This window comes from Bacillus rossius (assembly GCF_032445375.1).
Source record: "Bacillus rossius redtenbacheri isolate Brsri chromosome 4 unlocalized genomic scaffold, Brsri_v3 Brsri_v3_scf4_1, whole genome shotgun sequence".
Taxonomy (NCBI): Eukaryota; Metazoa; Arthropoda; class Insecta; order Phasmatodea; family Bacillidae; genus Bacillus; species Bacillus rossius.
In genome coordinates, this window is record NW_026962010.1 from 1006212 (window position 1) to 1032585 (window position 26374).

The 26374-nt window shown below is 36.4% G+C and overlaps 1 protein-coding gene and 1 non-coding gene across 2 annotated transcripts in view; one reads left to right on the top strand and one right to left on the bottom strand.

Moving 5' to 3' along the window:
- The first annotated feature begins 3715 nt into the window (after positions 1-3715).
- LOC134541706 (calcitonin gene-related peptide type 1 receptor-like) overlaps positions 3716-26374 on the top strand; it is a 38472-nt gene continuing 15813 nt past the window's right edge. Inside the window, exons 1-4 of the mRNA XM_063385352.1 lie at positions 3716-3935; positions 8913-9107; positions 11713-11875; positions 23453-23578. Of these exons, the coding sequence (XP_063241422.1) occupies positions 3876-3935; positions 8913-9107; positions 11713-11875; positions 23453-23578 (544 nt within the window). The 5' untranslated portion in view covers positions 3716-3875. The remainder of the gene's footprint in view (positions 3936-8912; positions 9108-11712; positions 11876-23452; positions 23579-26374) is intronic.
- On the bottom strand, positions 18339-18410 carry Trnad-guc (transfer RNA aspartic acid (anticodon GUC)). Its single transcript has one exon. It is a non-coding gene; the product is annotated as a tRNA-Asp (tRNA).

Genomic DNA, 26374 nt, shown 5'->3' on the forward strand with positions numbered 1-26374 from the left:
GCAAGAGGACCAGCCACAGCCCCTCTCTGCCCGGCGGACGGCCGACTATGGGAGCTGTTCAACAGTGATGACTGAGGACATCACACCCCACCCCAAGCCACTCCAGCACTGGATGCTGTTGCCGGGACACGTCAACAGCTATGCCAATGTCCATATTTACAGTGTTTGATGTCTTTTATTTAATGATTTACTGACCTTGGCATAGTTTGGAGTATTCGTAACTGCTTGGTGTAGATTTGCAGGTTGGTGTTCGAGTGGAATTTCAAAAATCTGCCCATCAGGATTAGCTATTGAGGTTATGCATATGGTGTTTGATTTCCCATCTGCTGGTGGTTTCACAGCAAAATCAAACCTCAATTTTTCCATGTTTCGTGAAATATTTGCAGAAAATGTTGTTTTATAATAATGTTTCACTCTTGGTTAGTTGGTAAAATGAAACAAAGACGTAGGCCTAATTGTGTTTCTCTATTCAACGAAAGAAACAACTATTAAAGCCCTTATTTCAGGTTTTTTTTCTTCATATTTTTACAAATATCTCTTCAAGAAATATAAAGTATATTGTTCACAATAATCATAGCCCACTCTCACTTTTCATTTAATTAAATGTCACAATATTTAGTAGGCTTTTTTATATCGCGCCAAAGACAAACTGAAAGAAAAGAGTTCACACATGAGCGAAATGGTTTTCTTTACAATGTGCCAACTCTTTTCTTTCAGTTTGTCTTTGGCGCGATATAAACAAAACCTACTAAATATTATGAAATTATATAATTGACAAAAATCTTATTTTGCAAATTGAATAATGGAATAATCTTATCATATTAGTGTATTGTCATCGGTCCTCGATAAATCTACAAAGTTTGAATTAAATCTGGCCCTTTAAAGTGGGTAAAAATCGCACCCAAAGGAGTCGGTTACAAACAAACAAACAAACAGGTGAAGCTAATATAAAGCGTGTAAAAATAACTTCTTTTCGTTTTGTTAATACTCAGCAGTGGTAGGTATGTGTGTGAATTATTCACCAGATGTTCCGAATGCAACACATATACGACTATCAAGTGATTGCTTAAGAAAAAATAAAAAAGAACATATCTTTTTAAATTTTCCCTAATGTGATTATTCATTATATAAAATTTTATACCTTTAACATTTAAGACATATTGAAGTTAACTTGCAGCTAAGTAACAAATCAGCGAATATAGTTTCTCATAACTGAAATCTTACATCTGTTTTGTGAAAACTTGGTTGACAATGTCATCATCACACCTTTTTTGCATGCATTTTTACTACTTAAAGCTGTAGTCAATTTTAAGTGGGATACTGCAATCACTTATCGCGAAATGATCAGACAAAAGGGCGTCTGGTCGGTACACATTCAGGTACACTGTGTAAGTCGCTAAACTTCAATTGCTTGACAAGTGCACCATAAATAATTATACACTAGTTTGATTTTTACACAAAAGTGGCACAATAGTGTCTGGACAGAAGCACAATAGCTGCAAGGAATACAGATGGTGACACTTTCATGTATGAAGGCATTTTCAGTGTTCATGATGGTAGGCCTACATCAGGGCCGACGAAATTTCACATACTACCCACAGTAAATGTGTGCTAAAAAATGTTAGATGATGGTTTGTTATTAAAAAAATTGGTTGTCTGTAAAGTCGGTTTACGGACGATAGTTTAATGTGACGTCATAACAAAACATTGATGAAATGATTGCATACTTTTATGAATAAAATTGAATCATTTTTATTGAATCATCACTATTTCGTATGGGTACAAAGAAGGAGTGAAATGAAATATACAATTTAATTGATAAATTTACTTTTATTTGCACTCATTAATTAAAATATTATGTTTATTAGTTTAACGAAGAGATTATTTTAACTATAACTTTTATACATGTTTGCTATTTAACTTCTTCCAATCTGTGTTATTCTGTTAAGGATAGGACGATGATAGGAAAAGTAGGAAACGAATGGGAATGTTTCAAGTTTAATGTGCCTCGAAAAAGTCAAATCGATGGTTGTTCCAATCGAGTGGAAGAGAGATAGATGCGGCGCAAGCATACAATGGGCGTAACGGGACACAGCGTAACGGGACACTTCTTCGTGTGTGCAGCCGGCGTTCATCGATTTATTAGACGTTGTCACGTCAAAAAAAAAACCGGGAACATGTATGAGTATTTCTCAACGAGACTATGGGAATTGTTTGAAGACATTCTCCTCAATATTCGTCTATATATCTCTGCTGCACATGGTGCAACCGCGCACTTGCTCATTGGTTTGGTCACATGGGTACTGGTGACATGTTACCCTATTAGACCATCTTTTTTTTGTTTGTGTTCGTGCATCTGGCCGGGTGAAATACGTAGTGCATGTGTCACCAATTTACTCAGAGGGCTGTCACAGATAAAACCTACGCTACTCTTATTGCAAATTAACGATTCCATTGATACCAAGATCAGAGCGTAATTCGCTCTCAAAGCTGAAACGTTAGAGAGTTAAATTAATCGAACTTTTTAAAATTCGATTAATTTAACTCTCTAACGTTTTAGTGTTGAGAATCAATTTTACAAATGTTTTAAAATATAGACGCAAAAGAGCACAGCTAATTTATTGTTTATTTAAATTGCTTTCATCATTGATAGTTGGGTTTTGCTAGTTTATATCTGATGTATTTATAGATTATAAATGGGCTGTAAAGGTATCGGGACACCTCGGTAAACTTTTATATTCAAATATATAAACTATTGTGTGCCCATGTAAATTTAATGAAAAAGTTAATTACTAATAAAAAAGATTTGATAAAAATGTACTATTTTTCTGCGATAATTATAGCCACCAATTTAAAATAAGCCAATTTGTGTGTGTATTTAAAATGGATGAGCTTTTATGGAAATAAATATCGCGATTTTAGAAGCCAAAGATGGTTATTGTGAAACAAATAGGTTAACCTAACTTTTAAAGTTTACAATTTTTAACGAACATAACCATTAGTATTTAATAAAACTTTATGAAAATCCTTATTTTCTTGTATGAATTGCAAACTACACAATAATTTATGAAAAAAAAAAAAAAAAACCTGTTATGGTGACGTAGATCCTGAGCACGAGAACTTCTGTGATTTAACCTGCATTCTGACATTTTTTCTGGACAAACTTACATTCCTTTGGTTTATATGTTTAAATAAGTTCATGTTAGGATTGAAATATAAATTGGCCATAAAAATTAAAAGACAGTACTTACTGAATTAATAAAACAATCTAAGACAAATCGCCTATAACAATAATAAAAAAAATTAAAGTCGTGAGAAAAAACCCATGGTAATATAAATAATAATAATAACAATAATTGAGGATGATATCCCTTAAACAGGCACTTACATGGTAAAATAATGAAGCGGAACAAATGGCATATAGCCCCAAGGCAGGAAAGCTATTTACAGTTAACACCCAAGTTTGGTCAAAATAAAACCATAATGAACAAAGTGACTGCATCGCAACCAGTTTGAGACTCATCCGTAGCTCCAGTGTCACACAAAATCTGTCGCTCCTGAGAACTCTTAAATACAGAGCAAGCGTGTAGATTGTGAGAAGACAGTAGTTATCACCAGACTCACACCTCAAGTATTGTGATTGCTGATAAAAACACCGTGATTTGATTCGTATCTCGACGATAACGAACGGATTCGTCATTCAGTCACGGGAATCGGAGGTGATTGATCACGGTGGCTGAAACAGGTCGCTCCTCGAACATGGGAAACGCGCATCTGAACTGGGGGAAAAGTGAAGGGGTCTCCTCCAGCATCAGGAACAAGGAACATTAGTTCCTGAAGAATTTTACACTACTCTGAAGATAACACCGGGGCTCATGGGAACTACTGTTCGTGAATCTGTGTTGCTGATTGCAGTTTTTACGTCACGATGCTTGGTAAGTGATCTTAAAAATTTAGTAAGTGATGAATAAAAATATCTTGTTTGTTAACTGGAAGAGTGAAATGAACCAGAACCGAGCCATTGGAAAACAATTTCTGAAGAAGTAAGATTTTGAGTACAATAATTATCTTCGTAAACCATTTCACAGACTCACCAGTAGGCCACTTTATAATGGTCTAACATAATTGAATTAAAATATTTTCAGTTGATCTTTTGAAGCATACAGTTATGCAGTCATTATGTTTAATAATGATTACGCACTGTAACTTAAATACATTCATTGGCTAGTACACAAAGTAGGTACGTTTTATGCATACATTTCATTGGAATATTTATTTAATTTGAAGATGTTAAAATTTAGTTGACTCAGTAGATGGATGATATGATCCTGGACGAAAACTCTTACAAATTATTATTTTATAAATGATGAGGTTTATAATTTTTGTGATTCGGCTTTGTATATTTCTAATTTACGTGTTTTTAACTTAAGAAAGTTATAAGTTGTGAGTTTCAAAGTTGTTGGTTATAAGTAATGATTTTCTAAGTTGTGGTGTTCTTAAGTTGTAAATTTTTAAATTATGGCGGTTCAAACCGGTATGTTTATTTATTTACCTGAAAAGAAAATGTGTTGTAGTACTGGACAACGCTAGTTTTCATTATGTACAACTGAAAAAAAAAAAACCCTACAGCATCATTCCTAAAACAAGACATCCAAAAATGGCTGACAGACAGCAATATTTCATTCTCTTCTACAATGACGGAAGCTAGTCTTTTGCTTTTAGTAATAAGTGCGCCAGTAACAAAACAATTTTAGTACATTTAGAATTAAAATATTTAGTACATTTTATTTGTGGTTCAAAAACTTCCTGTTATTTATAGCACTGCAGTAAAACACTCCTTAAATAATTTTGGTAAACAATGTTAAGGAATTAAGAGAAAAAAATTCAGTTTTCAAGGGGGGGGGGGGGGGAGGAGGAGGGCATGCACATAACAATAAACTCTTAGTTAATATAGTATTACTTAAACAAAATACCCTCTTTTACCTCAAGTAAGCCAAAGTAAAAGTTAAGAACTAAGTATAAATATGGCAATATCTTTTAACCAAAAAAAACCAATCTCAACTCTTTTCTTCCTTTTAACCTTTAGATGTGAACTCCAAAACAATTATAAAAAACTTGTAGGTAATCAAAATTAATTCTGCCAAATATGATTTAATAAATTCATAACTTTTTTATTTTTTAAATAATATTAACACCTGTTACAACATAAGAGGTGGTACTTCGGAAAAAGTTGTTAATAGGAGGTAGGTTAAAATATGTTTATTAAACATATCCTATTCATAAATTAAGTTTTATTTGATCAGAATATATAATTTTTAAATTTTAAAACACTATTTTCAAAATTTCATCTATTAAAACGTAGAACTTCAGCGTGTTGTATAAAAGAGATGGTAGATGTTGCATGCCTGTAAATAATACCACATAACTTACATCCCACTTGATTAGCCTCAGAGGTACGACTTTTTCAATAAAAAATCAACTAAATTTTTTACCCCTTTTACGTCGAATATAGAAAAAAGGTAAAGGTTAAATAAAATAATAAATCACAATTTTTACCTTATTCTTGCTCACTTTTTTTTACCTTTCCAACTTTCATGTTGATCGGTCAAACCGTGTAGAAATTTTTATCAACGTAATACGTACATACCAACATCCAATTTTACATAAATATATTTGCAACATGAGAACACACGAATTTACTAGCTTTTTTTTAGGTTAGATGTTACACATCTCTGGCGAGTAGGTACTGAAAGACTCGCACACGTTTTTAAAACCGTGGACATCACATAGACGTTCATTTGTTTGTATTGACAATATTTTATATTTTTTAAAGTTATTCAAGCATTATCTACTTCTTTATGGGATTGTTTTAGAAGTTAATTTGATTTTCGAGACAGTTTTATTTATGTTTTGGAATAATTATGTGACGAGTTTAGATTATTAAAATTGGCACAAATATTGTACCCGGGGCTCGAACTCAGCGTCGCTCGATCGGAGAGTCGACGTGCTCCCAGCTGAGCTACGGAGGTTGGCCACCACCCAGGGGCGTAACCAGGGGGGGGGGGGGAGGTCCGTGGATCCCGAACCCTCCCTTCCAGGATTAAAAATTGGTTGTCTTTAAAGTCGGTTTACGGACGATAGTTTAACGTGACAACGTCATAACAAAACATTGATGAAATGATTGCATACTTTTATGAATAAAACTGAATCATTTTTTTGAATTATCACTATTTTGTATGGATACAAATAAGAAGTGAAATGCAATCTACAATTTAATTGATAAATTTACTTTTATTTGCACTCATTAATTAAAATATTATGTTTATTAGTTTAACGAAGAGATTATTTTAACTATAACTTTTATACATGTTTGCTATTTAACTTCTTCCAATCTGTGTTATTCTGTTAAGGATAGGACGATGATAGGAAAAGTAGGAAACGAATGGGAGTGTTTCAAGTTTAATGTGCCTCGAAAAAGTCAAATATATGGTTGTTCCAATCGAGCGGAAGAGATATAGATGCGGCGAAAGCGTACAATGTGCGTAACGGGACACTTTTTCGAGCGTGCAGCCGGCGTTCATCGTTTTATTAGCCGTTGTCACGTCAAAAAAAGTTAAGACTGAATAAGATCTACATTACAGAAATTTAGCTACATGAGGTTACAGAGAGAAAGTTTTGGGAGGATAATGTTCACGTTGGTGGCCTACAGCACGTATTTCCACTCCATTATATCCCGACACGCCTCATATACAGAAGCGGCAGCAATTGTGTTCCTGCGTGGTTTATATTTAATGCCAAATTTGTACAGGTGTTGACATAAGCAAGTTGTTTAATACAAACCTGACATGTGTGTTTTATGTGTTTAATAACATAAATACATGTATTTATTATTATTTGAACAAAATATTGAAATAGTTTACTTAATAACCAAATATAAAATAATTAAATGGAAACTAAAATATAAAATATACAGTTTCATTTTCCAGCAAAATCATTACTGAATTTTCTATGTGTAAATGCTGGAGTTCTAAAATAATACTATTCCCTGTAATGTTAGTATGATAATTAATATTCTTTTGAAATTCACTTACAAAGAACACCTAATTACTTTCACATTAAAATTATAACATTTGATAAATTGATTGACAAATATTATTAAATTATGTTAAAATATATTAAAATAACATCATTTATAGAAGGGCAAACCCTAATTCGAAAATTATCATTAAGTTACATTGGACATAATTAAAACAGAATCAGAAACAATAAACAGGTTAAGTTTTACAATCCCAGCCTTAGCGCTTAGAGCTATTAAAGCCCGAAAAGAAAAATTTCTGGTGTTCTGATCTTTTAAACTTCGTGATCGAATGGTTATTCTGAAGACATAAAAAAAAAAGTTTACTGTTTGCTGCCCGAAGTTGAGCTGTTAACATGGCGTCAGGGCGCCTTAGTCGTCCTGTTTGCGGGAGGAAGAACTCGTGGGTGGAGTTGTTTGGTCCACGTCCGGCCCTTGGATCCTGTCTGAGAACAAGCCCGAATCAAACATGTTCAGAACTGGTTCAAAAACAGTTAGGAAAATAGGCAGAAAATGCCCACTAAAAACCGATGATGGTCGGGGAATAAAGTTTGTCAAAACTCACCACACAGGGAGATGGTTTCTAACGTCAGCCAGGGTGCGGAGCTCGCGAACACGCGGTTGACGCGGATGTTTCCATAATTTAAAATGATTAGAACATATTAGTAAGTATTATTAACGAAGCATCGCTATTTCTACGAGATACGCAGACTGACTAATTACTCATTACTTAAAGGTAGTAGGGACCACATCCCTTGCCTAGCTGATTACATATTTGAACAACGACCGGAGTGAAGTCTTGTTGTGCGGTTCGCCGACGATACGGCATGTCAGTCTACTCACGCGGCGCGAAGTAACTTCGGGGCGGCAGCGACTCTTAATTAAAAGACGAAGTCAATCAAAAGAAATGGGGGAGACTTCGGCTTCCTGACCGAAAGGTTCCGAAGATTTCCGAAGGGGTGGTCGAGATATTTCGATATCTCGAAGTTGGTGGTACTGGCCGATGTCAGCGCGACCTACTGAGGGGTGTCCGAAACAAGGAGAGATCGACTCGTGTATCTCTCGCACGAGATGCATAGAGCTTATGGGGGTTACTAGTGCAGCGCTCTGGTGGCTTGGAAATGAACTTCGGAGGACTGTTTGTTGCGCGAGGCACCAGGGGGCAGGCGTTTAGCGGGCGTTCAAACACCCAGGGGAAATAACTTGCGACTCTGCCACGAGAGGGAAGAGGCGGTACATTCGGAGACTATAGAGTTGCGACTTCGAGACAGGCCGGGGTTGACGGCCGGCCACTGAACTAGGCATGGTTCCCTGGAAAGGCTGGCGAGAGAGCGTGGGGGAAAAAGTGACGGAGGTAGTTGGAAACTCTCTCGGCCGGGGCCCGAGGCGTGCCGAGGGCTTGAGAGCAAAACGACCCGTGCTCATGCCTGAAGTCCCTCGTGTAAGGCTGTCTCTCAGAAGAGCTCCGGGAACACAGTGCCCTGGGAGAAAGACGACATAGGCCGTCTTGATCACGGCATTCGGAGGAGAATTACAAGCGATGGACGTGCACCAAGGCGGAGATAAAACTAGCGCACAGTCTGACTAGCAGATCAGATTTAGTGCTGGGAAAAGATTAGGGGAAACTGGCCTGACAAAAAGATTAGACGGGAGTGTACAGAGAGCGTAAATTTTTTTGTTTTAAGCTGCAACAAATTGACTGGTAAGATTATTTTCCAAAATTCTAATTTAGAATCGTGCCAGAAATACTAATTGGTGGCACGAGCCCCTCCTCCACAAAGTCGTGGCCGCGCCAGCAGGCAGGACCGTGTGTGATTGCCCTCCGTGCGGGCGGCAGGCGAGCTCCGACATGGCGCGGCTGGTGTGCCAGTTCCGGGAGAGCGCGCTGCCGACTGAGGTGTTCCCGCTGCACGCCGGCTACAGGTGCCTCAGCTACAACGACCGCCGCGTGTTCGTGGGCGACGAGATCCCGGCAGCGGCGGCCTGCTCGATCGAGGGCCTCGGCCTGGACGGGATCTACCCCTGCTACCAGGTCAGCGACCATCCACCTGCATGCAAGTGCTCTCAAGCTGGAGCGGAGTGCCCGGTGGGAAAGCATTTCATCCTCATCTCTGATCAATAGTGACCGGGAAAAATCCGCGGGTTCAATGACCTGCAGGATGAATACCATAGTTCTACGTACACTGAGGTCAAATGTCACCCACTCATTGGCTGCTGTCTTGTGAGACGTCCCAGCGTACCAGCCTGTCATTCGTATAAAACTTCGGTTGGGTGTTTCCCACTGGCTCAGAGTCATCCAGGTGAGTTGTGAGCCAATAGCAGAGGCAGCACTGAGGTATAACTATTTGTATTTTAGCGTATCGCGAAATGAATTCGCGAATTTTTCCGGTCATTACTGATCAACTACAAAAAAAAAAAAACCCCGCTGACACTACTTACTTATCTACAAACAGAAGCCTAAACACCAATTTGCACACTTCTAACTTCAAAAACGATACCATACAAATTTTCATCCCCTACTTAATACCCATTAAGGGATGAATTAAAAAAAATCATTTCTTATTGCTCACCTATGTTGTATAAGGAACTCCTATGCCAAATTTCATGCTTATAGACCCACCGGTATAAGCTGTGAATTGTCAGTCCGTCGGTGTTAGAGTTTAATAGATTATAAAGGAAAAAAAACTTAAGATAGATCACTGCAAATCTGAATAATGTCTAATGGAACGTTGTTCTATAAACACCGAGGATTTTGTACCTGTAGCAAAATTATCTCACTGAAATGATGTGAAACGATACGATATAATTTAAGCTTTCTAGACACAGGTTTAAGTTCAGAGTAAGGGAGTCACACTTGATGATGGGACCATTTTCCTACAATTCATCTTTAATTAGGAACAATATATATAAAAATAAAGTTATATTCGTTTTTGTGGTTCACGTATGTAAGATTCAATTCGGTGTTTTTAAGTCACAAGTAGTATGTTTTGGTTGCGCCAGGCTTCAGGCTGTGGTGCCTGTGGTTCCGACCGCCATCTTGGATTGTGACGTCACGGCGGCCTTATTGGATGACCTTGACCTTTGACCTTGACCCCGGCAGCCATTTTGTATCCGCCATATTGGGTTGGATATCGTCGCTAGTATGGAACTCCACTAGTCACTAACTTCGAGTCTGTATACCTCTCTCCCTCCCCTTCCCAATTCTCTGACAGCCAGGCGACGCTCAGATTCATTGACTTGCGGTCGGACGAGAGTACCAAAACCGTGACGGAACGCTCGTTACAGACCTCTTACCCAAAACAACATCTCAAGAATCGAAATTATTTCGGAAGCAAGAAAATAAATTTCTATGTGCAACACAATTTTATACATCATCGTGCATTTAAATTAGTTTTTTTAAGAAGGTTTAACAGAAAAAGAGCACACCGATTAAAAAAAATTTGTTCAGCTAAAGATAAACTTTAAAGGCAATGACAACGAAAGTTGCTGATTGCTGGTAAGGTCATTTGGTTCGTGGCTGTATTTCGAGTTTCACTCCAATGCATGTACGATAGTAGTGATTAAAATAAAGCTTAATCGTGGGAAATTTTCTCTCTTTAAAGGATATCGGTTTCTAAGGATATGTAATTTGACAACGGAACCTTACTAAAAGTATCCTTTGGTCTGTAACATGAATTCAGTGACAAATTATCCGTGAAAGGATATCCTATTTGTTTCGACGATAACACTGCCTGGGGTATCAGCAAAGAAAATTAAAAAAAATATATATTTTTTGTTATTTACTTGCGTTTAGAAATTTTAACACACCTTTATTCAGGTAATGTACAATTTTTACACGTTTAAGTTAATTATTTATCATAAATTTATAGACAAAGTTTATTAGAAAACATTTGACTGTTCAAGCAACATACTATTGATTAATTTTTACTTAATGCTAGCGCCACAAAACCCCTAAAGGTCACGACTATGCATAAGTGAACACGGACAACTTGTCCTTTTACGGAAAACAGCATCGGAGAAAAAACGTAGCTATTCGGAAGATCAACAAAATTGGCTGACATCCTTTAATATGCACTTATTAAGAATATTGGTTGTGTAAATGGGCACGTTGGCCCTGGTGCCGGTGCGAGTTGCTCGTACCGATGTCCGCCATCTTTGATTGTTATGTCAGGACGCCATATTGGATTACGATGTCATGGCCACCATCTTGGCTAAACTTTACCCTTGTTCTTGACCCTGAGAGCCATATTGCATGACCGTAATCTTTGACTTGACCATCAAAATTTTTACAAAATATGCCAAAATAAACCCAAGATTGTTAGTTTTTTTTTTTAGATGTTTTGGTGGATTTTCCCTCCAAAAAACTGTAAATTTTGGGTCATTTTTTTGGGGAATTTCGGTTCAAATTTGACCAATTTTGATAACATTTTTGGCATGTTTTGTCAAATTTGGAAGATAAAGGCCAAATTCATCCGAGATGGCGGCCGGGGTCGAGGTACAGGTAAAGGTGAAGGACATCACGGTACAAGATGGCGGACACGGGCACCAGCGAGGATCGCTCAGACTTGAAGGGTCCCTCCTCCAAGGAGGTCGCGAGCTCTGACAGCTCGGTCTGAGAGGAGCCGCTAACGTTCCAGCGAGGCAACGGCAGCCTGGCCTTCGACCCCAGCGACGAGGAGGCCTACCGCGCGCTGGCGGCCAGGTTCAAGAAGGGCTCCGACGCGGCGCGCTGGCGGCGGTGCTACGAGGCGGCGCGGCGCTGCTGCGCGCGGATCGTCACCCCGCGCGGCGCCGAGCGAGGCGAGTCACATGCCCCGAGCACGTCTCACACGCACACGCACACGCCAGTCTTCACCACCACCACATATAATTTTTCGAAACTGATCCAATGACCAGACACACATATAAAAAAAATTGGTTGTCTGTAAAGTCGGTTTGCGGACGATAGTTTAACGTGACAACGTCATTACAAAACATTGATGAAATGATTGCATACTATTATGAATAAAATTTAATCATTTTTATTTTAATAATAAAAGAATAAATACTTGAAATTATACTAGTAATCAGATTTTTAAAATGCAAGAATAATTAACCTTTATTGCCGAAATTGTTTTTGTAGCAAGCAATGAAAACCACACTGACTTTTCACTTCACTTTATAAACAGTTCGACGAAACAGTTCACGTGTAGATGACTTGCAATTAATTTTAAAAACTGGCGTTTAGCTATAAAGTTTAAATATAATTATGAAGAAGTTTTCATATAAATAAATTGTAATGAATATCTATCATCATTTATATGAATCACCATAATATTTTAGTCAATTGTAACATAACCTATTATTACTGCACTCGCCGACAGCGTAACGGAACACAACGTAACGGAACAATGAGCGTAACGGGATACAGCGTAACGGAACAATGTACGTAACAGTACACTTTTTCGTGCGTGCAGCCGGGGTTCATCGATTTATTAGACGTTGTCACGTCAAAAAATTGTAATATTTTTTATGATGTGTAACTTTTTAGCTCTCGGTGTACGGCATTTGGTAGCAGTAATTTCGTGAGTGGAACGGAAGCCGCGTGGGACGGAAATGTGTAACCACGGTGTTGTCCCCCTGTGACATATGGCACGAACCAAAGTTCACAAAGGCAAAGAAAAAACTTTATAGTTTTTTTTAACTGTTAAATGGGTAGTATTTTTAACAAAATTCACTGTTGAAAATCAGGTACAAAATCTAGTGTTTAGTATTTGTTTTCAAGTCTTTTACGCTTCTATTGGAGCAGTTTCACTATACAGTTTGACAGTTTTCTCTGGAAAACGAATTATTAGATAGTCGACGCAGCTGCTCCGGCAGCGAATTCTAGTGGTTGGGGCGGAAACTATGCGTGATTCGCGTCGAGAAATGTACCACTATTCGAAAACACAATTATAGTGTATTTATCACGATTGGCATTATTCTAGAATATTCTACGTTATTTCGTGCCAGAGTTTCGTATTATAAGTGTATATTTGCAACATGAGAACACATGAGGATCAGGGGCGCAACAGGGGGGGGGAAGGGTATTTTGCCCCCCCCCCCCCCTCTGAAACCTTGAAGTGGGGGCAAGCGGGGGCAAAGAAAGAGCTGTGTTATCAATTTTTAGATAATAAAACTGCTTAAATAGCACCATTTTCCACCTTGAAATACAAATTTTCCTGGGGGAGGACCACACGGACCCCCTGCTTCAATAGGGGGGATCGATGATTCTTTATAAAAAGGTATATTCCCCCCCCCCCCCCTTTGGAAATTTAGTTGTTGCGCCCCTGATGAGGATGGACTACCTGCGCTTATAAAAGCGTGACTCTGTAACGGGTTTGATATCAAAACAGTGTCTTATGGAAGATGAAAAATTTCTGCATATTGCATACGTGTAGACCAAGATAATAGTCAGCAAACAACTTACAAGCACCGTATCCAGAGATGACTCGTCACTTCACCCCACGTGAAAAACTCTACTTAAATAACACGTAAAAACTGTGTTAAAATTGGTATCGACGTGTTCTTTCGATGTTGCTGACCCAACAAAGCAAAATTTTTACTTTATTTACTAATTTCTAAAAGCAGCGATACTAACATCCTAAACAGGCAAAAAAAAAAACAAACAATTAATATATTTTAGTGCCCCTTCATTAAAAAGTAGTATTAAGCCTAAATAACGATATACTTAATTTCGTTGGTCTATAGGCTAAAATTTTGTTTAAATAATACCTAATTATCGTAATTTACCTTAATAATTTAATATGTTAGGGCCACTAATTTTAAATATTTAATTATGTTATTTCGTCAGTTCCTCGGTAGTATAGTGGTCAGTATCCAAGGTTAGTAGAGAGAGGTTGTCTCGATCCCATAAGAACAATGTAGACAGCCCGACACTCCGCTCTGACGTCATCTGCAGCCCCGCCGTTCCCAGCCGCAATACTACACCTGCTGACTGACGGCTTTCTCTTATCAGCTCGGCTCGTTTAACATGTCTGATACGCAATACTTATAGTATTTCATTTATGGTTTGTAGATTACTGTTAATTAAAATCGCTTTGATATACTTTTAAAATGACAACATGCTGTGACTGAAAACAAGGATGAATTATTACTTCAACATATTTTTTTCAGTGACAGTAAAAATTTTCAAAATATCAATGATGAATCCATGAATTTTTAAAAATTAATATAATTAATATGTAACTAGTAAACAAAATGGTTTATTTGTATTCATTTCTCAGCAAGATTATAATATTTAAAATAATTGCATATCAATTTCTTAGTGTTTAATAAAAGTAGCCATAGCTCATTAAAACGTTTTGGGAATGTTTGCAATAGAAATAAACTGAAGTTAGATTTAAAAATAAATTTCTAACATGAATAGACCAGTATTTCGTGCAATCGTTTCATCCTCTTTTGCATCATACTCGAGCGTTTTCTTCACTTTTACTTCGTCAAAGAACAAGAATGCATTCGAAGTCTATTAACGAAGAACGTGCTACATTCAAAAATTCAAACATGTTTTACTAGGATACCTTTTCTCATGTCAAATGAAGATGCCCATCGTTGAAGAGTTGAAAGTCCAGGCAATGGGAAGTTAAGTTTCTGTTTTAAAAATAAATAACATCGCTTACTGAAATAACGCAAAGTGAAAGCGAGAACTATTTCATAATTGGTCCAGTTTACACTTTTTTTCAACGAAAGTAATAAGTCAATTTGATTTTTTGAAAAAAACACTATGAAAGAATATTCCGCATACGGAACTCTAATGAAGAACGTTTTTTTGTTTGTTTTTTAAGATTTACGTTTTATTTTTTTTATTTTTTCATGACTTCCAAATTTAAAACTGACTTTCTTTCGGCAAGAAACAAATTTTCTTTAAGAATTTGGATTTCCTTCCTAAGCATTTCAACCGAGTCATTGTTAGAACAAGACTTTGAATGCTTTAACTGACTACAAGAACATGTTTCTTCCTCACTTACATTTTCATTTGAATCTACGATTAATTTACATAACATTTTTTTTTTGTTTTGTTTTCCCTGCATTTAACTCAGTCTTCTCGGCGCACACGACTTTCCAATGTTTCTACAGATGTTGTAATTCCAAGTTTTAATGAAGGTACAGCATTTGGTTTAAGACGTCTTTTAGCGCATGTATTTAACAACTCAGCTTTCAAGTCGGGCTCGTAATCATCATCTGTAAAGTGCTCTGAACAAATGTAAGTGCTTTTTGGATTCCACTCACCATCACGTCGGCATTTCTGAACCCACACTTTCAACAGATGATAATCACGTGGGAATCTATGATATTTTATATGATTTGTATCAGGTAAAGATTGTTTTTACCAAGCTATTTGTACACTCAGCCACTGTACACCGCGTACCTGGCATTGTAATGTTAAATACAACTTTTAACAGCGTTTAGTCTAACAAAACAAATTCACTTTAAATAATTCGTGTTCTTAACATTTTGCCTGCTAGTTATAATTAACGAAGCACCTGTGCACTTATGATATAAGCAACACTAACATTTTATAACACACGCACTCTCAATTAAACTCCTCACAACAATAACTCTCCCTGCATTACGCTGTAGTTTGACACGTTATTACGAGCAGATGTGCTTGTAAACTAAGTAACTGATAGGAGCGGACGGGCTGGCAAGCCGAGCCGGGGCTGCAAGTGACGCGATGCGCAGAACGATTCGCAAGCGATCGAGGCAACCTCTCTCTAATAACCTTGGTCAGTATCCCCGCCTGTCACGCGGGAGACCGGGGTTCGATTCCCCGCCGGGGAGGACTAGTTTTTTTGAACCGTGTATGATATCCTACCTCAGCTTAATCCACATACATGTTGTTCATGTGACGGTAAAACGTTAAGGAGGGGTAGAAAACGAAACTTTCCCTAGAAAAACAGATAATATATAGTGGTTTGTATTCTGAAAATCGTAGAACAGGAATTATTTGCGGATTGCTTTGTGGACAATACTTTTTTTCGAAAACTTCGCATCGCATATTGTAAAAAAAAAAAAAAAAAAAAAAAAAAAAAAGAATCCGATGCTAAGGTTTGTTCTTTATTATTCTTCGTAACAACAAAAATTTACTTGTCTAGAGCCCATTTAATTTTTATCATCCTAGCTCGTTTGGTTTTCTCCGTAAAATCTGGACTTTAATGAGGAAAAGGGAGCATTCAATTCTTATTAGCACATAACATAAAGTGCTGGTGAATACATTATAGATTCCAATTGAGTTTTCATGATTTCTTACTATTCAATCGTTTTAAAAAACCTTATTGTCTCACGAAATGACGCGACTTAAACCGTTGTTCGATCATTAGAATTGTTAAAATAAACTTGAGTATAATATTAGGAACGAATTTGACATGACTATCATAATATAAAAGTTTTCGTACGTAACATGTTTTTATAAATTCCTTCTCTAAATATGTTGAAAAAGTGAATTGTGTGTTAGAATACAAATTCATACCTCCGGATATATTAAAACTGATGTTAAGAAGTTAGATATTTTGTCATAAGTGAATTATCATTAATACCTTATATTTTAAGTGTGTCTACTTCTTGAAATAAATCTCATAACTTGGCAAAACATTCGCTGAAATTTGAGTCCGTTTTTGTTTTGTTTAGAAACGGCGTTTTAAATCGCTTATGCATCAAAATGTTCCCAGGGGAAACACTGTCCCATACATTGCAGGTCCCCCAGGAATACTTGGCGCCCGGCAAAAGCCAAACAGCCGAGGGCCTTGTGAAGTCCAGGGCAGCCCTTGCAGCGAGCTCGCGAGGTGAGACGCCAGGTCCACGGGGGAGAAACTCTAATTACCGAGACTGAGACCTAGTTTTTGGAAGTAGTTGTGGGCCCGTCCGCTAGATAGTAGTTTTCATAATATATTGCTGACATAACGACATTAATTTATTAGGAGAAGTAATGTACAAGCTATTATCAGGCAAACAAACCTGCGAAAATTCACTCTATATAGGTAGCCACTAATTTTGTGGTGTGTAATACAATGAGTTTTTGCACCTCCTACTCCTTTATTTGTTACATTACGCTTTATTACAAAACAGCATTAAGTATTTTCGCATCGATTAAATTAGTTAGGCGCCGCCAAGGAGATAACTTAATATAACAAAACAAAGTATTAACTAAACAAACTTTGTATGAAAACCTCTATTCCGATTTGTTATTTGCTGGTAGTCATGGGCCCGCCCAACAGATAGCGACACATGTCGCATGAAACATGGTTTCAGTTCCCACTGTAAGAGTCGCACTTCTTTATTTCCCTCCTTGCTCTGTGGCCAGGCCTCGGCCAATGAGGGCGCAGGCTTAGAGCGGCAAAGTGCGGTCGCCCGGCCGACAGCTCTGCTCAAACCTTCTGGTCGGCATCCTCCACCAGTCCTCCCACACGCCCTATGAGGGTGGAACGGGAGTGGCTTACAGATCCTTTTATTAATTCCAGAGCAAGTAAAATTACGACAGAGCCGTCAAAGGGATTACTCCCCTCCCCCTTTGACCAGGAAGGTGTTAGTCTCAGCTTGCCGAAGTCATCACCTCAGCTCCCTGCTTCACTCAGCCGACAGCCCGACACCGCGTACCATCACACTGTGGCATCACAGCCTTAAAAGTTTTTATTTTTGACGTGACAACGTCTAATACATCGATGAACGCCGGCTGCACACACGAAAAAGTGTCCCGTTACGCACATTTTCCGTTACGCTGTGTCCCGTGAAGCTCATTGTTCCGTTACGCTGTGTCCCGTTACGCTCTTTGTACACTTGCGCCGCATCTATCTCTCTTCCACTCCACTGTTTATAAAGTGAAGTGACAAGTAAATGTGGTTTTCCTTGCTTATTACAAAAATAATTTCAGCAATAAAGGTTAATTATTCTTGCATTTTAAAAATCTGATTACTAGTATTATTTCAAGTATTTATTCTTTTATTATTAAAATAAAAATATTCAATTTTATTCATAAAAGTATGCAATAATTTCATCAATGTTCGGTTATGACGTTGTCTCGTTAAACTATCGTCCGTAAACTGACTTTACAGATAACCAATTTTTTTATATTTGATTAATTACATTTCTTATAGATCTAATGATTTTGAGAAATAGTTTCGTTTTCTACCGCTCCTTAATTTGTGCTAAACGTTTTACCGTCACATGAACAACATGTATGTGGATTAAGCTGAGCTAGGATATCATACACGGTTCAAAAAAGCTAGTCCTCCCCGGCGGGGAATCGAACCCCGATCTCCCGCGTGACAGGCGGGGATACTGACCACTATACTACCGAGGAACTGACGAAATAGTGTAATTAAATATTTAAAATTAAATGACAGTAACATATTAAATTATGAAGGCAAATTTTCATATTTGCGGATTATTGAAACAAAGTGGTATCATATATTTTAACATTGACTCGACCAACTTTTTAAATCACTCTTTTATGTAAAATTTTCACTAATTAGGAATAACGCACTAAAAAAATCTCCTATGAGTGTTATTTAAGAAATTTTATTTCATGCACTTCAGTGGAATAAAATATATTTATTTTCTTCATAAAACAATTATTAGACCTTTTACACCCCATAGTGGTGACATTTTTGGAAATAGTAAAATTGAGTCGACAGTTTTTGCATGTAATTATTACCCAGAACCGTACCTCAATCTTGGCAAGGTGTTTATAAATATGATTTGAAATTATGAAACAAAATAATATAAGCAATTTTTACCTACATTATAATGATAATCTCTTAAAATAAAAAAAATTAACACAACTGAAATTTTTTACTTTTTTCATTACTGAATTCTCAACTCCCCCCTTAAATCGATTCGAAGACAAGAATTTTTCTTTCCAAATAACACTTACTCATGTATAAACCATGAGAAGAAAAGGTTGTAAAATTATTAATAAGAAATGTTAAACATTAATAGGCAATGTCTTAACTCAATTTTATGTAGATAGATTTTTTTTAAACATTAAAAAATTATTTTCACCCTTTCTATGGCTTTAAGAGTAAAATTTCGGAAAGTGGTAGGATGTTGTATTACCTTTAAACAGAAAAGTTTTATTTTATTTTTATTAATTTTTTATCTAGTTTTATGTAGGTATTGTGCTGTTACAAAGAATAATGAAATAAAATCTTTGCTATGAATTTTTTTGAATAAATTTTTTACATTGTGCGATGCAAATGGTTTGAAAGCTAGATTGTTCACCATTACCTAAATTCGCAAATAATATAATTCCCGTTCTTCGAGTATGTACACGCATATGGGTCTAATCGTTCTGAAAAAAAACTCTCTGTCTTATAATTAATGTTCATTGGAAATATTTTTCCCCGTTGTGGTTAGCGTTTTATGGTCACACGATCAAAAATTTATTCACGTGGATTAAAGTCAGTACGTTATCTCACACTTAAATAAGTGAATCTTCTCAGACGGAGAAATGACCCTCAAGGTCTCCCTGAGGGGGGGGGGGGGATGCACTGACCGCTATTTCATTTCATTTTATTTTGTCCAGTAAATACAGTATATATGTTTTGCACATCACCGTATTGGACATGTCTATACAATTATTTTACAATTTAGTTACAAGAAATAATTAATTTTCACATTATAAAAACAAATTACAAATTGACATTATAAATAACAAATTTATAACAAATTTATAAAATAACACAAAAGTACTAATATTTAAAACACATTTTGCTAAAAATTATAAAATAATCATCTTATAATCTATGTAAATTTACTGGTATAAAATTCTCCTAAAGAATAAAAAGAATGACGTTTTAAAAATTCCTTGAGTTTATATTTAAATTGTTTAGGTTTTGCAAAACAAAGATTTTTTAATTGTGAAGGCAATTTATTAAACAACAAAATACATGAATTGTAAGCATTTTTCTGGAAAATTTTTATGTTACAATTAGGTTGATATAAATGTATATCACTTCTAGTAAAATGTGTATCTAGCATATTATTTTAAAGAAAAATATTAGGATTATTTGAAACAAAAATAAACGAAGAAAAAATGTACTGAGAAGTAACAGTTAATATTCCTAAATTAGAAAACAAATGACGACAAGACCCTCTTGGTTTGGTTTTGGTAATTATTTTAACGGCTCTCTTTTGAAGTAAAAAAGTTATTTTACTATTAGCTGGTACTGCCCAATATCTGATGAATTAAAAACATTTTAAATCTTGCCATTTCCTACAAATTATAAATCATTTTCACAAAGTTCATCGATGGTAATAGAGTAAATTATGAATTTACGTTTTGAAAGTTGCTGTTTCTTGAACTTTACCAATGAAAGGGCACGACTTGGGAAATTCACTTCGGGACGAGATACTGTGTATTGGCAGTGTACATTTAGGGTGTTCACCCCTTATAATCATAAAGTGCACTGACCAGACAATTCCGAGGGGAAAAAACCCCTTGAAGATTTAATCAGTTTTATGTACTAGTTGTTTAACTTTGACGAACAGCGCAGCAGCCTAAGTGACGCATGGGTTTCGAGGCTCACTGATTACGATATATTTTTAATAATTTGTTTTAATAAATCGTTGGTTTACAAATATTATTAATTTTAATATAAAATATTTTATTATATATTTTCTTATTTAATTACTTAGTATTTCTTCCAGCATGACATAAATAGCCTCCTTGAAAAATTAAAGTTATTTCTTAAATATGTACTCCTTTTCTCTTGTTCAAACTTGCGACATTTATTTTTATAGACAGTTAGCCAATCTAATAAAGCATTTACTGACTCTGCTAATTTAATCGATAAATAAATTCCCGCGTACACTGTATCAAAATATGATCAATAGTACATCATTAATAGTCATCGCCAATTTATAATAAAATGATAAGATATGCTTGGTACGCTTCCACACTTTCAGAATATAGAGAAATCTTTTTGAATGTTAATTAAGTATGTTTTACAACATATCTACTTTCAACAACGCTGTTCACGTAAATAGTTATCATTTATTAACTGTGCAAAATGTAAAAAAAAAGTTTCCAATTTTTTAAAAAGATAATTATGATCCAGGTTCGTGTTTGTAAAACTAAATAATATTAATAAAATAAATCTTACTTTTAAATTGTTTAAGTACTGTTTATAACTATTATTATACCCATAATTATTGATTTATTTCTGTAATTTAAATATCAAGTGTTATCTAATAAATAATAAATTGATAATAAAACACAAATAATTTATATTTAAATTAATAATATTTGTCAACATTCGGTTTATTAAAAAATGAATTATTAAAATATATGACCGTCACCGAGAATCGAAATCTGGGTGTCTAGGCGGAAAGCAAGTACGTTAATAACTTTTATTAAATTCTTTCATAGCATAAATAATACTTTATATTACGTATACATTAGTATAACTGATAAGTAATAATTGGTTCTATGAAGTATTCCAGTTCTATGTTACTACTAACAACCCTTGTTTAAAAACCATATAAATAGTGTCCTTCACTTGTTTCAGCGTATCATTTTGTATCATTTTCCATCACTCTAGCCTTATGTGTTGAAAGAAGTGCTGTTGGTCCCGAGGAACAATTTATGCTTTGAATTATTTCCATCACTTCTCTTTCGTTAACTGAACCTGAAAAACATACTATTGGCTCTTGAAATCCTAGAAATGTCCTTGAATATATATATTTGGCCACCCTGTAATATATTACACACAAACACACACACACATATATAATAATAATAATAATAATAATGTTTGTGTGTTAGTTTTCTATGCGTTAGCGCATCGTTCATCAGATTGAGTTGAAAACTTTGTACAGTTGTTATTGGCACTTTCGCGAAAGTTTCTGTCATTACACCAACAACGTAAAATAGGTGGCGCGCAGGTCACATAGTTAATGTGTGTATGTATATCTTATAATATAAAAATGAATCGCAAAATGTGTTGGTAAGCGCATAACTCAACATTGCCTGGACCAATTTGGCCAATTGTTTTTTTTAAATGTTCGTTGAAGTTCAAAGATGGTTTTTACGGCGAGAAAAATTCGAATAATTGCCGGAAAAACTCTAAAACTAGCCCTTTTCTTTTTCCCATACAAACGTTTTCTAACTAAAACGAGCACTCATTGTTGTTTAAACAATGTAGGTATGTTCCTAACGTCAAAGAGTCAATTCGCACTTTATTACCTCTGTACAAAGTTCAATCATATCTATCAAAACAGTGTGCTTTGGAGCACAGATAAACAAAAAATAAATAAACCGAAATCGATTAATTCAATTTGGTCGGCTTGAAGGATTTGACTCCAAGTCATATCAAATTAAAAAAAAGTTGAAACAACAACAAACTGTCAATGTCAGTGTTTTTTTTCTTGGATTTTAGGTTACTTACCCTAATGAGTTTGCTTTTGTCAACTTATACACGAAACAAATTCTTACCTATATAGTGTTTTGTGCAGTGTTTATTTACCTATGATCGCTAATTATTGCATGTGACAAAATAATCAATAATATAGATATGCCTCCTATTAGACGAATCAATTTATGTAGAAGAACCCGAAATGCTACAAACCAAGCTAATTACCGATCTATTCATGCACTACAATGAAAATAAAATTGTTATGTTTCACATGATTAACAATAAAGAGATTACTTATTTTTTATTTATCTTTTTATTTATATGTTTTATTTAATTATATTTCTTATTCACAACACCCTATCACCAGGGTGACGGTTCTGTTCAGGAGAATTTTTTGCCCCGACTATAAAATATGTAGGAACAAAAAAATGTCACATTACAAATCATTTTGACAGGACTTTATTGCAATTTAATTAGGCAGTACGAAGTCTGCCGGGTCAGCTAGTACATACATAAAATTATTGGCATCTATGGCAATGAGTACGGGCAGGCATTTTTCGCGAAAAGATCTGAACACTTATTAGACTGCAACAAGTTATACCCGCACCTGTGGTTTCTTCCTTGTGATTGGAGGCCTTCTACGAGAGAAGTCGTTGCCTTATTTGACCGAGCCACTCAGGATGCGTTTGCTACCGCACTGAATCACTGTGTTTAGTGTTGTTACAATCGATATGTACCCGAGAGAAACTCTCCCAATCACGAAACACAGACGATGCTATAGTGTTTTAACTTTCATCTAGTCTCGAAATCTTTTCGCGAAATCTGCAGGCCCCTAGCAATAAGCTTTTGCATACTGATAGATATATATATATAAATATGTGTGTGTGTATTCGAAGCCGGGTACGGTACACGTGGAATGCTATAATCTACAGTAAACATGTGCTGAGGCGTGTGTGTTGAAGCATGTTGAAGAGACACTCTCTCGCAGACCCCAGCCGCTGTCCTGCGCTGTGGGACGGCTGGGACTGCTGGGACTCCGCCCCCGAGGACTCCTACGAGGACAGCTACTGCAAGGAGTACATCTACTCTGCCGACGCGGCGCCTTCGTGCCACTGTGAGTTCCAACTGCATCTGCTTTCCAAGTCATGGAATGCACGAAAATATATCATCTTGTCCCTAGAACCATGAATGTAAATCTGTAGAGACCGGAAAAATTCGCGGGAGTAGTATAGGAATGGGCATCCGGGCACAGGGTCCAGTGGCGTGGAGCTGGAGCCGGGTCAATGACCGATTGCTCTGACGTCACGGCGGCCATCTTGGATGAGCGTAACGGGACACCGTGTAACGGACACATCGTAATGGGACAATTATATCACGGCCGCCATCTTGGATCCGCCATCTTGGATAACGTCATTTTGGTTTCTCGAACATTCTGGCATTGTGTTATCCGCCATTTTGAATTATGACGTCACCGTTGCAATTTCCGTTACGGCCGCCATATTTAACTTTTATTTATTATCCGATTTTAATGAATTTTTTTTAAAAATTATAAAAAAATTCAATTAATAAAATTTGAATAATTTTTTTATAAAAAATGTAATTTTATGACACGGAGCCTGGAGTCCTCGGTTCGAACCCGTCGAGTGCAAAAAAATAAAAATGACGACCAATCCAACCCTCACAGTGGCTGCTGGCATACTGACCCCCACCACATGTTTCCGGCAGTATGACGTCATATACGCCATCTTGAAATTTGGACGCCATCTTGAAAATCTTTATTTATTATCCGATTTTAATGAAAAAATTCCAAAATTCATCAAAAAATTAACTTATTTGAATTCTGTTTGATTATATCGATGTACGTCCTTGGTTCGATTCCCGGCGAGAGTAAACGGTCGATCCTTCCTCCATGAAAGCTACCTAGACTGATCTACCACCAACAATACCAAGGTATATATCGTCAACTGGTATGACGTCATGTCCGCCATCTTGTCTTCATCCGCTGGAGACCACCATCTTGTTATCGTCTGCTAGAGTGTGCCGATACCATGTTAGTATAATTATCTGGTCACCATACTTTTGTCCTCAACTGTTGACATTGAACATTGACCTTGAAATTTGACCTTGACCTTGAAATTTCCTTTGACCTTGAAATTTGCCTTTGACCTTGAAATTTGCCCTTGACCTTGAAATTTGACTTTGTCCTTGTCGACCATCATGGATCCGACATTTTATGTTCAGTACATGCTACCAGGAGCTACCACCCGCTGGAGTACACCATCTTGTGTGTGTACTCGTATTATAGAGTAAATTTCCATCTGGGTAATTTTATTCTAACCCGCTAGAGTGCAGTAATAATTTATTATTACTAAGGTGCCCGCCATCTTGAAATGTGAGCGCCATCTTGAAAATCCGTAATTTTTTTGCTAGAAATGCGGGAAAAATTTCAAAATTCATTAAATAAATCACTCATTAATTTACATATTGATTCAATAGATTCCCATCCTTGGTTCGATCCCTGATCGATGCAATAATAATTTTTAATTGTATGGAAAAAATAATAATTTCAATAAACAATGTTCAAAATTCATTAAATAAATTGACAATAAATGTAATGATTGATTAGATCGAATAAGGTCCTTGGTTTGACCCCTGGTCGATACAAAACAACTTTAATTTTAAAAAATACCACAAAAGCGACAGGTTTGAGAAATAAAAACACCGTAAGTTCTTTTAAAAAATTTTATTACATAAACTCAACACAACTACAAGTAAAAAAAAACACAGACAAAGTACTAAAGTCTTGTGGATTTCTCGATTTAAACAGTCTTCTTATTGTACGGACCAAGCCGTTTACATGACTTTAAATGTCTATCCGATCCGTTCATCACCACAGCCAGAGACGGACTGAAGTTCATATCACTTATATAGTCTCATTAGCCGGTACAACACATGAGTCAAATCAATAACCATGTTTATTATACTTCTCGGAGCATTTTTATAATGACGATGTAAGCTATCGAGACGTGAAATTAGTTTATTGCACTTATTGCACTGAAATTGTATTCTTTGGACATTATTAGAACAACCGCTTCTTTCATGTCTGCGAGCATTTGAGGTGATAGTAAATGATGCGCCACAGTATTTGCACTGATGCGAAGTACGCTCTTCATTAATTGAAGTATTCAATGCTGATGAAACTTCAGCTGATGGTGGAACAGCACATATCGTAGTCTCCTCCAGTATTGTCATCGGCGTTGCCAATGGGATCTGCTCCAACATCGTCGGCGCTGACGTCATGGTTCCCGCAGTCGATGGTACAACCTCCATAGAGTTCGTCGTTAAAGTAGGTAAAGATGCCATCCAAGTCTCAAGAACAGGCAATTACATGACTTATGCACCAGAAGAAACAAACTAGTAGATCCGCACACATTATTGTATGTAGCCAGCTTTCCTCAGTTCTTTGAGTATGAAGGATATTTCTTTGATGCACGAATAGTTTCCTGCACAAAGCGAGCCATGTAGAAGTCTTAGCCGGTCAACCAATATGTTTGGATCTTTCCATGATGTGTAATCAATCTCTTCTACCACCATCTTACTTGCTTGTTTATTATAAATACTTTTAATATCACAATCGTCCCAGTGATCATAATAAGCATTATCAGATTTATTTATTATAACACGACGTTTCCATCGTTTCGGTCTCAGGACATCGCCACATTCTTCGATCTTGTCAGCTCTAGGTGCTTCATCACAGTCTATGCCTTTGTCAACAGCCTCAGAGTCACTGTAACAATCACTGTAGAAGACATCCTCTTCACCCAGATTACCGTATGAATTCGCTATCGATGATGTCGAAGTGTCTTCATCGTCTTCATGCTTCTGTTTTAGGAGTCCATCATTTTTACAA